At 46.2% G+C, this 15,813-nt stretch overlaps 1 protein-coding gene across 1 annotated transcript; it reads right to left on the bottom strand.

Annotated features, from left to right (window-relative positions):
- Positions 1–7,101: 7,101 nt before the first annotated feature.
- LOC141948871 (E3 ubiquitin-protein ligase RBBP6-like) lies at positions 7,102–11,212 on the bottom strand. Its single transcript, XM_074881817.1, has 3 exons — positions 11,047–11,212; positions 7,989–8,088; positions 7,102–7,366 (listed from the first exon to the last, which is right to left on the bottom strand). Exons 1-3 carry the CDS (start codon positions 11,210–11,212, stop codon positions 7,282–7,284), a joined length of 351 nt encoding a protein of 116 aa, XP_074737918.1. The 3' UTR covers positions 7,102–7,281.
- Positions 11,213–15,813: the final 4,601 nt, after the last annotated feature.

The following is a 15,813-nucleotide window of genomic DNA, read 5'->3' as shown; positions in this document are numbered from 1 at the left end:
GGCAGAAAAATATTTACAAAGAGGTAACATGAACCTTCAGTAGCTCAATGAACAAAAGCCTCCACAGAGTAGAATTACTTGTGTATTCCCGTATATACTCTCCATCCTAAAATAAACCAACATACGGATATATTCAGATTAGATCTAAGGAAGAAATTCTTCCCTGTGAGGGTGGTGAGGCCCTGGCACAGGTTGCCCAGAGAAGCTGAGGCTGCCCCCTCCCTGGAAGGGTTCAAGGCCAGGTTGGACGGGGCTTTGGGCCACCTGGGCTAGTGGAAGGTGTCCCTGCCTGTGGCAGGGGGGTTGGACTGGATGGGCTTTAAGGTCCCTTCCAAGCCAAACCCTTCTGTGATACATGAACGCATCCCATTAAACACTGGTGTTAATGGCTGGTAACTCAGACTATCTGTATGTAAAGCACTCCGGTGTTAACACTGAATTTGAAACTGAGGCAATCCTGTTGAACACAAGTGTGACCTGAATTTGCCAGATTGTCGCTCAAGAGTTGTCAGCTTCTGTAACAACAGGGAATGTATTTACAAAGTAAATTTAGCCTTATTCCATTTAGCCTTGTTTAAGGAGGTGTACATTAATATTTTCTTCCCTTTCAGCTAACTGACTGACTAGACTTTTCTTACAAACAGTTTATCTAAAAGTCACTGCATTACCTGGCGTAGGCACTTGTTGGCAACTAAAGTGTCGGGAGAAACACCTGCCTGATGACATGTTGGGCATGTATGTTCCTCAGAGTCCAGTAATGCCGTTCTAATACCTGGGTATAATCAGAATCATCAAAATAGGTTTTAGCTAAACTAAGGACATTGTCTGGGTTCTAATCAATTATAAAGGCCTGTAGATGGTTAATGGGCGAATATGGTTCCGAACTGAGAGCATGAAGCTATAAATGTTCAGCAGTGTAAAAAATTTCTAGTATGCAGGAAATAGCTGCCCAGTTTTGCTATTGCACTATTGTAGCATTTGAAGATGTAGAGCAGGCCGTGTCTTGATGTTCTGACTGGTCTGTTCTCCACTGTCCAGCACAGTGAGAAGTCCCCAACCTCAAGGTTCATGAATAAGACACATCTCCAAAAACCATTAGTAGGTTCAAGTTCTGACGGTTTTAACCAACTCTCCCGTGGAGAAGAATGTGGATTAAATGCCTAACGAGCCATTTGCTGCAGACCACAGTAAGTCACCAGCGTTGGCTCTATAGTTTTGTATGAGAGAAAGGACTGTGCACAAACTCAATGCATTTGATAACTAACACTGTAATCAGCTGCAGCATTACGCACTCTTCTCGTACTCATCCTTCTGCATGGAAAGAGGATTTAACTAGATGCATAAAAAGGGAAAAAAGCCTTCTGCCTTTGTTTTTTCCTTTCTACAAGAAGAGTCCTTTCCTATTCAGGGTACACTTTAGTATTAAACAGAGCTGGTAACAAAGGAATGTTATGATCTTTCTGCTGTCAGAAGATCAGGTGTGATGTTTTGAATTAGCAAACATGGCAGTAACACTTACACTCGTCACAGTAACTGTTTCTACAGCAGGGAATAATGACTGCATCAGCCATGATTTCTTTACAAATGGAACATAACAGCTCCTCCGGAATAGGATCGTCTGAGGAAAGGGAGGAAGAAGATGGCTCCTCGGGTAAAAAGGGAGGCTTTTCCTTCTTTCCTCTGGCATAAGCTTCCCTGGAGGGGGGATGGGGAAGGAAAAAGAAAAAAAGTTAAAGATGGATAAAGGAGAACTTTCCCAAGCTTTGGATTTTATCCAATGAAGACAGTAGGTGTCATTCTCACTCCACATTAGCCTTCAAAAATACAGACATTTAGTTTAAACTACTTTTCTATAGCCAGAGTGCTAGAAAAGGGAGGGGGGAACAATTTTCCTTCTGCAGAACTCTTCCATTCATTGGATCAACTAAGAAATTAGCTCAGACTAGAGAAATCATTTTCTGACAGCTAGAAACCAGGTGAAATGAATCCCACCTCTCCTTTGCCAGAGGGTAAATGTCAATCGCAGGCTCAGGATAAAGTCAGTCTCTGTGTAATTATGTTTTATAAATGGAAGAAGTCTATGTTAGAGCTTCTGCAAAAGGAGATCCATGACGGAAAAACAGAGCTGCTACCGAGTGCATTTTAAAACAGCCACTCTTGTCAGCACACAGCAGGATTTTCTTAGTTTACAGCAACAGGTAAACATCCCTCTGCTTCACACATGGGATCTGATAAATGTCAGAGGCAGAGGGAATCTCAGTCCAACAGCTGTTTGTTAAATTCTGCAAGAAGCCTTAGCAAGATAAAGCAGAAGCAAAAGGAGCTTTCAAAAAGAATGACGCCACTGTAAACACGACTGAAATGTTTTGCAGAAATACGGATTCTTAGCATACCACAAGCTTAACCAACGTTCAGGGGCGTGAGCAGCAGCACTGCCCTATTTTAATATTAGAAATCATCACAGGTTTTAAGGTTAAGATACAATGACAGTGCTTCTTCCCCCGTAATTACAGATGCTGGCCAGCTTGGTGGCATTGCCACTCAGACACTGACACGTGGCTTCTCTCCTTCACTTTTTGGTCAGACCAGCTAATTCCATACTCACGCATTAATAATTGGTATTGCATATCTTCCAGTCTTCGTCAGCATAGCGCCCTTGGTATTGGGATCTTCCACCTCCACCATGAAACTCCTGGGAATTCCTGTGCACTTTTTAAGTCTGGGAACAGACTGAAAATTACTGTCCTGTTAAGAAAAGAAATGCAGACATAGCTCATCTTAAGACCCACACTTAAAACGACATTTCAACCACTATTTTAAGCAGGAAAGGCCTTTAATCCTCTCCTTTTACCTAGCCTAAGGGTTGCTCGACCGAAATACTCTTTTTCCTAAATGAATATAGCCAGGATGCTCCAAAGGCTCGAGCAGTGTTCTGAACGCAGTCGACATTCTTTGGCTCAACTTCAGGGTCCTTAAGGGTGAAATATCCCTCAGCTCCCCATCCCCTCAGAGGAGAGGCACAAACCCCCTCCTCCTCCAAAGCGCAGTTCAGAGGGAGAGCTTAATGCAGGGCTCTGGATCGGCCACTGGGGACACTGATATTCACCACCTACAGATGAAGGTTGAATTCAGAGCTGATGCACGTACGTTCAGTGAGTAACGTTAAATGGCATGAATACTCAACCAGAGACTTGTGTAATTATAACACGCAAATATTCAATAGATGGGGTCAAGAGAAACGTCATCTTTTTCTACAAAATACTAAAAACTGCAAACTGTCATTAAAAAGAGTTAAGATGAGAAAAATTTGCAGTAACATTGAAATATATAAAAATATACATTAAAGTTCACAGAGAAAGATCTATGCACATATATAATGACTATGCCCTCGAAGAAAGAAAATTTCCCATTGAAAATCCCAGCTTTCCCTGGAATTTTGAAGGGCTTTGCACCACTGCCATAGAACCTCTGTACTTCAGCCCAAGAGAAACAATTCCTAATAGGGGTATTCATGTAACTGCTGTGTAACTGCCAAGGTAAAACAAGTGAAAAACCAAGTGACACCAGAAGCCCCCCACAATCTTACCCCATTTGTTGGGCAGTTCTTTATATAGTGCCCAGGTTTTCCACAGCGAAAGCAAATATAGGACGGTGGAGGTGGACCCAAGGGTTTCTTCACGTAACTAAAAGGTTTTTGGGAAAAAAAGAAAATGGTATGTATGCGTCTCTCTTGTTCCAACAACCATCTCTACAATGTTTCCATAGTCTTCAAAGAACAGGTAGGACTTTGCCAACACTTACTTGATTGGATCGTACTGACGGCAAGACTGGATCATCATAGCTCGTATTTTATCTTCCTCGGAAGCGTTGGCTTCAGCCAGATTGCCGGTCTGTTTAACAGGTAATTATTGGACACGCACATTAGAAACACGTTTAAGCTCCCCCAGCCAAAGACTCACCCAACCCTGTAAAAAGCAGCCCAGCAGTAGCTGAGGTTGCAGGAAAGCAGCTGCTTCTATGAGCCAGAGTTGTCCCAGAGATGTTCTGGGGAGCCCTTACGCCATCACATGGTGTCTCTGTGCCCGTTAACCTGCTTGGAAGGAGCATTCTTGGGCACTCAAAACCTGAGGCTCTGTTTGTACCTTACATAAAGACTTGTGTAACCAATCCAAATGTCTTCCAAGCAGACTGAAGCTCTGCGTAGAAAAAATTACATTATCCAGTATTTTTAAATGGATTCCTGAGCTCCAGATTATTTGAAGGAGAAAATCTCCGCTGTACATTTAATGGAGATGTATGCAAGTATCCGTGTTTACACTTTGCAGCATTAAAAGGACACACAACTTAAGAGTCAGGGAAGTTGCTTTTGCTCACCGAAATTCAGCTTCAGACACAGAAGCATTAAGAGGAATCAAGCTTTTTATAATTCCTCAGCAAGACAAAAGATTCTTTCCAGCAGAAATTGGACCATGGTGTGCTGTAGGCAGCCCAGACTGCATGTCCCCTGCCTACTCACTTCTTCACGGTAAGTGATTTAACTATGGTCAGCACAACCTGCAGATTTTTTCCTGTTTGCTGTGCCCTTCTAACACACAAATTGTAATAGAAACCTTACGCAGAACTAGACCTTCAAATTACCAAAGCCAGCTGATTTTTTGTAAGTAGCATTTGTTCAAATGTTCTCATTACACACTAGTCCAGATCCCAGCAGGGTCTAAGGGAGGGATGTAAAGGACACGGACCTCCAAGCACCCATCATTCAGAGCAACCACTCATGGTTTTGAGTTTATATGCAAAAGCAACCCACTAGTTTCAACAGTTTATGAAATGGTTGTTTTATAGACACAACAGTAACATAATCCAGACCGACATCTATGAAACCCCTTCCGTTACCATTTACAGAAAACTTTACAGATACTTGACCAATTTGTTTAAACCCAGACAGTTTACAAGACACATCCAAACCCCACAAACCATTGCTAGGCACAGACCATAATTCAAATACGGAATTTCCTACAAGGTAATAACAAAGCAGAAAACTTGTCAACACATTGCCTCCATGCCAAGCCTGTCTGCACTGAGGAGGTTGGAGTATAACAGTTTGGAGCTGCTTTACGTTACATTCCTGCATTTTTCTGAAATACCTACATTTTCTCAAAAGCTTTAATGTGTACAGCACTTGGACAGTTTTTCACATTTTAGAGTCAAACTTCACATGAGTTTACAGAACCAACAATTTCTTCTGGTGACTACCTTCCAAAGTAACTGTTGGGGTTTTTTCCCCAAATGTACACAATTTAATTCTGCAGTGAGAGAGGGAAGAGGAGAGTGGGAAGAGATTTCTCGAACTCCAGCCTTTATTTTCAGAAGAAAGAACTAGCCCCTCTGCACGAGGCCCTGCCTCCTCTGTTCTTTAAGACCAGTAATTTGACAGGCTCACACTACGCCTTTTCACAAAGTGCAACCACTAGTGCTTTCCCAGACAAAGTGACACATTGTTGAGCAAAAAATGCAAGCAGTTCCACAGCAAACCATGGCATTACAGCAGCTTCAGAAGGCCACCTCTGCTAATACACTGCACTAACACATTGGGATATTCCTGCAAACAATTAGGCACATTTACACAATTTACAGTCTGCGTTCAAACAAATTAGGGTGTGTTGTCCACTCTCCATAGACTACAAGTTATGAAACTGTGCAGCATTCAGAGAGCGGCTCTATAACTGCAGTGACTAGAAACTCAACCGTAGCCACGCAATTGTCCGTGTTACACAAACGCTTCTATTTTGGCTGTTGCAACCCCCCCCGAAATGTCCATAACTTGCAGCCAGTTAAATTCTTCTGTGAAAATTGTGTCGGTCTCCAACACAAAATTAACAAAAGGTCTGAGAAACAGTAAACAGGTCCTGAAGTGCTGCTTCTTTATGTCTTGAAGATGAGCAATAGTGCAACATTGTGTTGAGGGACTCCCCTTCTGTCCTCCCAAACTGGGAACTACTCTTTACAGGGTGCTACGGAAATATACACACATTCTAAAGTTAAAACCAATACTGTAAATTATTAAAAATTAAGTTTTGTTCACATTACAGCAGTTATCCAGTTATACATCACCGTACAAGACTTAAAAATATGAAGCCAGTGGGGTTTTTTGTTGGTGGTGGTGGGGTTTTTTTAAGTCTTTGACAAGAATATACACATACCTTAATGAGCTGGGCCAGAGGAGTGGGTGCAGAAGAGTCCTCAATCTGTTCACAAAAAATTAAACACATATTCAAGTTGTACAATCGAAACATAGCAAAAGTTAACCTCTACTGTAGTCTGAAAGTCTGCACTCTATCCTCCGAGTGTCACGGAAAGAGACATGTCCAACCTAATGTAATTGTATTGGTTCAAAACAAAGTCCAAACCTATGACAGCTTCAGAGGGCCAACGTGGTTCATGAGAAGCAGCTGAACTCGGTGCGCTGGGTTTTAGGTATTTGCATTTGCAGACAAACTGTGAAACTAAACCGTTTCATCGGATAAAACAGAAAGATCAAATGCAGAACTTAGGAATGCCACTTCAGGTAGCAACAACATTTAAACTCACAGCAATCCGTTAGAGACCTTTAAGTACTCAGAGGAGGCCAAACAATAGCACTTCAGTTATACAGCTTTAGGAACAAATACCCAAGTATTTCAGGACACGAAAAGGAATCTTAGCTGCACAGAACTGTCCTCAAAATGTATGGGATACGTTGATTTTGGGATTTGTTTGAACCGCCAAGTCAAAAGTAAGAAACAGTACCAAGTAGAACAACAATGGTTTCTCAGTGGGTTTTGATAACATCTTCCCAAACTGTTAGGCAAAGAAAGTATTTAAAAACAAAAGCTAAGTGATACAATGTGAAAATGGAAAAAATACACTCCAAACAATTTTAATTGCAAGAAACAAAGAGCACACGACAGCCTATACAAACATACTAGCTCTAGACAGACAGATGTAGAACACAGCACCATTGAATTGTGCAAACCTTGAACCTACCTGATCTAAAACCAATCCTACATTATCTGTACAACACAAAGTCATTCAGGAAATATTCCAGCATATTCAATATGAAACACAATGCATCACTAGGCACAAATACCAATATTCACATTAGAACTGTGCAAATGGTGGCATTACTCAGTTTTCACTGTGCTGTGAATCAAATACATGGTCTCTACAACATATACTATGTCTTGCTGCAGAACAGATTAAGTTAATGTTTGGGAGATTAATACGAGGCTACGTTGTTTAGAATTAAGTGCAATGTGTAGAAAAAAAGTGTGAGGTTGTGTTTTTACATACCGCTTTTGGTGTTCCACTCACTGGCTCGGTTCGAGTTCTAGAGGAAGAAATAAAGGTGATGAGAGCTTAGAACAAAGCACTTGTACCCAACCAAAAGCAGTGAAAACAGATTATAAAACCTGAACATCAAGGCATTATGTTCTGATAGTCTAGTGAACGTGGAAATGTATTTGTATACATAAACTGTTCTCTCTTGGCACATTCAGTGCAACTAAAAAAAAAAAAATCCCATTTCTAGTTTGTCAGCAATTACTGTCCGACTTACAGCTCTAGAACACAACAGTGCCAGAGGAAGTCCTCAGATATTTTGTCTCTGCTGTGTAAGTATCAAAACGATGAAGTCTGTGCTACAGCTTTGTGCTCTTAAATAATCAACCATCCAAACAGCGACCCTTGGTCTTTCCTCTGTAGCCAGTATGCCAGAAAGCCAGATCTGAGGCATAAGAATACCTGCCATATCCCACCCCGCCTCCCCCACATGCAAGACACAGTCAAACACTGACAGACTCTTCTGAGAGGGGAACATGCGTATCTCTCTTTACTGTAAAAGCAGTAAAAAGAAGAAAGATACACTCCGAATGCCTCTGTAAACTAATCTCCATACAAAAAGTTAACACACTGCAACCCCTCACAGACTACAGTGCTTTATGGGTACTTACATAAATCGTGTTTTGCTGGTAGTTTTGACTCCTCTAACAGGGACTCTTCTAACAATCACCGAGGAGTTCTTAGGAATCAGGCTGTTATCATCGGTGTATTCTGAAAACAACACCAATACAGAAGAAAACATTAGTCAGTTCGTAAGAATGTATATTAATGTGTAATTACATAGCACTTGAGAGAACCCCTTCACAGACAGAAAAGCAAAATTTTGTATGTGACATGGCACTCCCGTCGTCTCAACACACTAACAGAACCTTTCAAGAAGTCTTCAGGTTTGAGAATCAAACACCAGCAGCAAAACCTTTTCCATTCTTTTCAAACACTTTGGATGCCAGCAGCAAAATGGTCTCAGAGGTCACTAAAGGAGAGTCTGCTCATGCCTGAGGTTCTTTCCTGACCTAGCTCAAGTTGCTTTTGCTTCTGTTAGGCTACAAACCCGAGAGATCTTTGGAGAGGAACAAACCACAGCAAAGTCTCACCTGCGTAAACCAGATTCTAAAGTCTGACCAGCTTACCCTGCAACAAAGCAGGCGCTCGGCTAAAGCATGAAAACTCTGCGCCGCTGCTTTCCGAGCTGTTCCCTAAAAACGATTCCCCTGGGCTGCGAGTGCTGGGGACTGACAGAACACAGAAGAGAGCCGCCAGCTCTCTGCTTCTCGGGGCTTCGTCCATCGACAGCCACACTGTCAGCTGCTCAGGGCTGTACATGCGAATGCAAACGGAACTGGCAGTGCTGGAGTTTGGATCACAGGAACCTGAGGGGTTTTTTGAGCTTGCTTTCACACGTAGGGCAGAACTGGCTCCAACTAAAGTGGTGTCTCCTCTCTTAAGCTAATCATCTAGCTTGAATAAGCCAAAGGGACGTGAATTCTTTCAATTCACTTTTTGCAGAGCAGAGAGACTCAAACGAAATTAATTACGAAGACAAGTCTTCTGAAAAGCCTTTTGAAACCAGAGCGTGCCTGAAGGTCTCCATGCTTTGCCTTGGCTTACACCGTGTTCGTCTTTTGAAGAGGAGGAGCTACCTGAGACGCTTTGACTGAGTGAGCCTCAAATGTGAAGATCTCCCATGAGTGAGTCTCACATGTAAAGACGTCTCCATGAGAATGGTTTATATATTGTACTTGCACAAGCTGGATATGACTAAATGTTTTAAAGCACCATCAGCAGCCATGCCCTGTGATCTGCCTACAGTTTTAACTATTAAAAGCCGTTACCTATGGAGGCCGAATCAGAACAATGGCCCGAAAGCCAAAGTTGCTGTGAAAGTACTACTAATGACAAAACCCAAAGCTTTTACAGAAGTCATACCCTGAAACCAACGCCTAGAGCTCTGCTCAAATGGGGAATCTCACCATTACACAGCCACCTGTCAGGAAAGGCCTGAGATGGGACTTTTTGATGTCGGAGGAGCTCAAAGAGCACTGAGGCTGACAAGCAACGGGGAGATGATGCCAGCTGCAGCTCTGGAAGCCCAAAGCAGCTGTTTCCACCTGCTGAACGGAGTCATACAGAGTGTTCTTTCTGGTCCAGATCACAAACCACTGGACTGAGATTTCAGAGGCACAGGATAAGTAACAGTAGCTCCACAAAAAGGCAGGAGTTTGCTACGCCTGTGCCCAGCTGAGGGTTCTGGTAGGTCTGCAGAGGATTGCAGGTGGCAGCACCTCTCCTCGAGGGAGGCTGTGTATATGAGGACAGCAGCCAGTGCACTTATTCGCCAATTCTGCAAGCGTGCAGAGGTCAGCTGGAACATGCACAACAGGTGTATGATGCAAAGAGAGGAATGGGTCCTCTTTTTGTATTTTATGACAATTCACTGACCATTAGAAGCATTGACATCTGCCTTCTGAATAGACTGTCCTTGCATGAGATATATATAGACAGAGGGAGGGATGCTTGTTTTCAATCCACTTGTGAAGTGCACAGGGAGGAGACCTCCAGCCATCTAATACCAGACTGATAGAAAAATGAATTCCCCTTAAAAGTCAATCAGTACACATTGAAATGGATCAACTGAAAACTGAAGAGTGACAATAACCTGGTGAAGTAAAGGCTTTATTTGCGCAGGACACTTATCACGGCACATATTTGTATGTGGGACTTGAAGCATCCCACCAGCTGGGTCACTGAGGCAGAGAATTTGTGGAAGAGGGTTTACAAACAGCGGAGTGCGCTGCCGAGGTAGTTCTGTGAAGGGACCTGACACCTGTTGGCTTTCATACATTTATTTTTCCTTCACGTCAATTAATTGAGTTCATTTTGGTGATGAAATCTGTGTCAATGATGAAATCTGGTGAAGTCAAACAATGTAGACTTAAAAGTTAACTTTTTTGGTTTTAAATAGGAAAGGACTAAAGCTGGAGCATTAGTCCTGAAGTCCCTGGAAATTTCTGTTTGCTCCCTTTGAATTTAACAGCTGCCAGCTTAGTCTAACAGCTCTCAGACAAAACTGGCATCTGCCAGCAGGAGCCTGTTCCCCGCAGGCAGCAACATCCCGTGTAGCTGCGGGGCCTTGGCAACTACCAGTGTCACTCTGCCTCGCCACGACTCCACATCTGCAGATTGAGCAGCGACATCACGCTCAACAGGGCTACTTTTCACACTTGTCCAAGCAGAGCTCCAACAGAAATGTTCAACAAAGCTGGAGCCAACACCATTGTTGATTCCCACTCCCTTCTAGCACAAAACTTGTTTTACTGCCAGTGATGGCCGGTAAGTGGCTACTGGGCTTTTGCAAGCACTAGACGTTGCACATCGACCACGTAGTCTCCTACGCCCAGCTCCGTGTCTAACAACAGATCGGAACGGCTCTGTGAGGTCCCCGCACAAGCCACAGCTACCGATGGTGGCCGAATCGCACTGTCCCTTCCCACCCCACTGAATCGCTGGCGCCACTTGCCCTCCCGGTTCCCCGCACGCCGGCGGGACGGGCCCCAGGCTGACTCACGCCACGTGGGGACAAGCCACAGAGAGCAGAGTGTGGCTCCCGCAGGCCGTGGCCGCCGCCAGCCGGGCAGTGCCCGAGGCCCCGTGTCCGCCGCCCCCACGCACCTTCTCCGGTCTGGGCGTTGGATATCTGCAGCTCGCAGTTGGTCACCTTCAGCTTGTGGCGGCCCATGATCTGGCGCTTCAGGTGGCCCAGGGAGATGTTGAGGCCGCTGAAGGTGACTGTGTCGTACTGCAGCAGGGAGAAGAACTTGTAATGCACGCACGGCATGGCTGATGTTCCACTCGCTGGCTCGGTTCGAGTTCTAGAAGAAGAAATAAAGGTGAGGAGAACTTAGAACAAAGCACTTGTACCCAACCAAAAGCAGTGAAAACAGATTATAAAACCTAAACATCAAAACATTATGTTCTGATATGTTCATTATGTTCTGCTGGTAAGGACTTTGTGAGTCCCAGCTGGGAATGGCCTAACAGGCCCATGTGGGCCTAGGACTCAAAAGATGGTGCAAGTCCATCACAGAGAATGGGATTTTGCCATCTACGTGCCAGTACAGGCATCCAGAAGGTAACTGCTGCCTTTATGACACTATTCAGCAAAAATGTTTATTTTGTTTGGTGCTTCCAAGCTTACGCCAAGCGAATACGGCCAGGGGGTTCCTCTCTCTCTGAGGGCCATCTATTCAGAAGATGAAAAGCCAGGAAAACAATCCCCCGTCTCCGCAAAAGGAGGCTGGTGCTGTGTGAGGAGCCAGGGCTCTGACACGTGTACATTGACCCTCCTGCTCCGAGGGGGAGCCGCTGCCCACGGCTGGGCCACCCGCTGCCCCGCGCTGCGCCTCAGGGACTTCACCTCGAGGAACTGCTCTGGCTTCCACAGTTATTAACCTCAGCTACTACTGCCGTGCTTGTCAGAAGCCATGCCGGGACACAACTACTGAACAAAACTGACCCAAGTCAGCAGGCGACATTTGGATGGGGCTTTGGAGCCCAACAATAATTAATTGGTCTCTTCCAAGCCCACCAAACCCTTAAGCACACGTACCGTTTTACTCAGGTGATAACCACGGGAGGGAGAGGCCACAGTCTCTCCAAATCACCTCGTATCTTTGCTGAAAAATCTGCAGGACCCCTTCAGCCCTGGCCATCTGACCTCAGTGAGACCACCGCTCACCTTGCCCCACGGAGACACCGCTCACATTCACCTGGGTTTTGTTTCAAAAGCTTCACACTACTTCCTTTACTCTTTGTCTCACCTGACTGTTGAACCTTTGTCTACCCTCACTGTTTGGCTGCTCTGAAACTCACAACCTGCAGCTCTGAAGCCAGACAACAACAAGGGGAAGGCCTGAGGCCAGCGGCCCCGCTCCCAGCACACGCCGTCACCGCGGCGCAGGGGCCCGGGATGTGCAGAGGAGCCGGGTTCAAGGTGCCGACCTGCGCCCAATGGCTCCCTCCAGCCAAACCCCTCACCCAGAACCACCGCTCTGCCCGCGCTGAGCGCCGGGAAACACCTTCAGGGCTTCCAGCTGTTTGCAGTGCTCAATTCCACATCGTTATTCTTACAGAATTGAAAGGCCAGGGGCCGTGAAACGAGCGCAGCCACCCAGTTCACACGCAAGGGGTGACCCCGACTGCACCGTGGCCCCCGTGGCCCCCCTGCTGCCAACCCCTGGGACCGCGTGGGAGGGACAGCGACCGGACCGGCCCCTGGACCCCCCCCCTCTCCCCGGAGCCTCCCTGGACCAGCCCTGGGCCCTCTGGAGACCCCCTTGAGCCACTCCCGGCCCCCAGAGCCCACCCAGACCAGCCCTGGGCCCTCTGGAGTCCTCCAAGAGTGATCCTGGGCCCTCTGGAGCCCCCCTGAGCACCCCACCCGGAGCCCCCCAAGCCCATCCCCGGGCCCCCTGGAGCCCCCCCTGGCCCTGCTCACCACGGCGGCGGGCAGCTCAGGTCAAAGGGCTGGCGCTCTGGGCGCGGCAAGGGGCAGCCCTGCCGAGGAGCCTGTCGGATCTGGCTCTGGCTCTGTCCTCACCTGGGAGCTGCTGGTGGCACTGGTCGCCGTGTCCTGATGCCGCTTGCCATGGTCGTGATGCTGCTCGCCGTCTCCTCCTCCTCGCTGATCGCCTCCTCCTCACTGATCACCTCCTCCTCCTCCTCCTCAGTAATTGCCTCCTCCTCACTACTCGCCTCCTCCTCCTCCTCACTACTCACCACCTCCTCACTACTCGCCTCCTCCTCCTCAAATGAGCGCCGCTGCCCTGGCACTGCTGGTCGCATCCTGGGCATTATTAGGACACAATGGGGGCGGGGCTTCGCTCGGCCAATAGCAGCAGTGCTACTGCCCAGGTTGCTAGGAGCCAAATGGGGGCGGAGTTTCACTCAGCCAATAGCGGCAGTGCTGCCCTGGTTGCTAGGAAACCGGGCAGGGGCGGGGCTTCGCTCAGCCAATAGCAGCAGTGCTGCTGCCCAGGTTGCTAGGAGCCGGATGGGGGCGGGGCTACGCTCGGCCAATGGCGGCAGTGCTGCCCGGCCTTCTTTCTGTCTTTGCTGACTGAAGAATCGCAGTGATGGACAAGGAGCCTGCTGAGGTCCTGACCAGACCGACCCTGACAAAGCCTGGCACTGCCACACAGTGAGAGAGCTGTAAACGTCATTCACGGGAAAAGCTGTGGGGAAAGTCACGAATCATCTCCCATTCTGCAAGCCAAATTCTTGACTGTTTCCTCACTACTGCTGATTTAAGTGTAAATTGCTTCAAAATAACACTTAAAATTCCTAACTTTTCATACCAGTAGTTTCTTCGTGCCGTAAGAGAAACACTGTGCTGAGAAGGCACTATGAACATACAGCAATATTTACATATAGACATTTTGTCTTCCCTTAGATGAAGTTATTTTGTAATTTGAAACCTTAGCGGAAGGATTTTTGCTTTTCTCCTGATCAGACATTTAAGTGTCAGCCCCCTGCCACAGCTGCAGCAGAAGTATTCAAGCTGTTTCAGCACCAAATTAAACTTTCACTTTCCACTTGGCTCTTATTTTTTCCTTCCTCTTAATTTTTATATTTAAACAAAGAGTTTAAGTATTTGCTTACCTGGGGAAAAAAAGTGCTATCCTTCTCCTGTTATGATAAGCTACTGATCTGAAGGGCAGAAGGCTGAGACCCCCACGAAGATATTTAGAAGAGTGGGAAGAATTTGAGAGTCATAAGTTGGATGTTCTTTGGCTGGCCAAAACTGAGGAGGGGGAAGAAGACCTACAGGGAGCTCAAGGGAAGCACAAGAGAGCATCTGGGAGCCAGCAGCGTGATGGGGGCATGAGACAGCGCTGCACTGCCGTGTGTCAGGCACAGTGTTTTCAGCAACTGCAGAGGAGAGTTAATGCCACTGACGAGAGCACAGCTCGTCTGACGTGGTGGCCCTGCTGGTCCTTCACGTACCGGAAAGATGAACTGTCCCTGGAAGAACTGGCGAGGAGAGCTGCGGGGATCGCTGGGACATGGGAGATGGACACGCGTGCTGACGTCAGGAGTGCGGGATTTGCTTGGGCCAGAAAAGCAAGTGGGAGAAGAGTGGGGTGACTGCTGTAAATGCAGAAGAGGGAAATAACACTTAGGGAGAACAGTTACTAAGACTGAAGGGTGTGGGCACCAGAAAAAATGTGTAATGCCTGGCCCTGAGTAACTTTAAGCTGCAAACTGGAAGAAAACTCTTTAATGCTTAGAAGATTTGGGTTCTGCAAGAGCCTTCCAAGGGAAATAAAGAAAGGAGGAAGCAACCAGCCAACCCCTGACTGCTCACTATGGAGCTCAGTCACCTTTTGATGGGCCTGGAGATCTCTTCCAGTCTCTCCTTCCTCCAAATTAACTGCCTCTGCGGGCATTGCCTTTCAAGATACGTGTTCCCTCTTCACTTTTTAATTGCTCTGATGTCTTCTTGTTTGAAACACTGAACTGTTGCTGATCAAGTATTTTGATGGCAAAAAGCGCTATGCTGGCAGGATCGTTTCACTTGTGAATTGTGCTTAGGTACCAACTCAGATAATGTGGTTTCATATAGCAAGAATTACACTTTTTAACCAGTTAACAAGCACGGGAAGGACTTTACCATGTTTGAACTCCTCTCCCGTTACCGCTGGCGTTGATGCAGATCCCTTGTGTGCAGAGTTCTGCTGTGGAGAGCCTGGGGTGAGGATCCCCATTACACGGTACCGGTCTGAGGGGTTCATCTCGGATGTTAAAACAATTGCGCTTAGCATCAGTTTGGGTTAGAAAAAAGTTTAAAGGCTTCTGAATTCAATGTTTACACACCCTAGGGTCCTACAGTGGCAAACTAAGATTGCTGTCTTTGGGTTGTTTCAGCAGTGCAGGATTTGGCCATTCCCTCTATAAGAAAACCCAGTAACTGTCCATCTAAAACTCTGCCATGTAATTCAGGGTAGGACTGAATGCTGTCAATGTAAATCTTATATGAAGAACTACCTCTCGAAGTGTTACTTCCTTCTGCAAATTAAAATAAAGAATAGCTCTTACCATTTTGAAAAAAAAAAAAACCCAAACAAAAAACCAAAAAAACAAGAAGAACTTGTTCACAAGAGCAGAAGCCAAAGCATTTGGATAGAGCGGACATGTTCTTGCTACCAGCATTGCCCAGGAAACCCCACCATGAAATCCCAGCAGGTTGGAGTAAATGCCATGACCTAGAGCGGACACACTGGAGTTAGCCTGCAGTCTTCCAATACCCATGGATATCCCTTCAAATTTGCAGCACCAACTTCACAATCTATAGAATACTCAGTACACTTCAGCCTCCAAGTCAGTTGTTATTGCAGTGCGATGAGGCCAAAACTGTTGGTCCTTAACAGTGATGAGAAA

This window comes from Strix uralensis, chromosome 12, assembly GCF_047716275.1.
Source record: "Strix uralensis isolate ZFMK-TIS-50842 chromosome 12, bStrUra1, whole genome shotgun sequence".
NCBI lineage: Eukaryota > Metazoa > Chordata > Aves > Strigiformes > Strigidae > Strix > Strix uralensis.
This window is presented reverse-complemented; position numbering and strand designations above follow the sequence as displayed.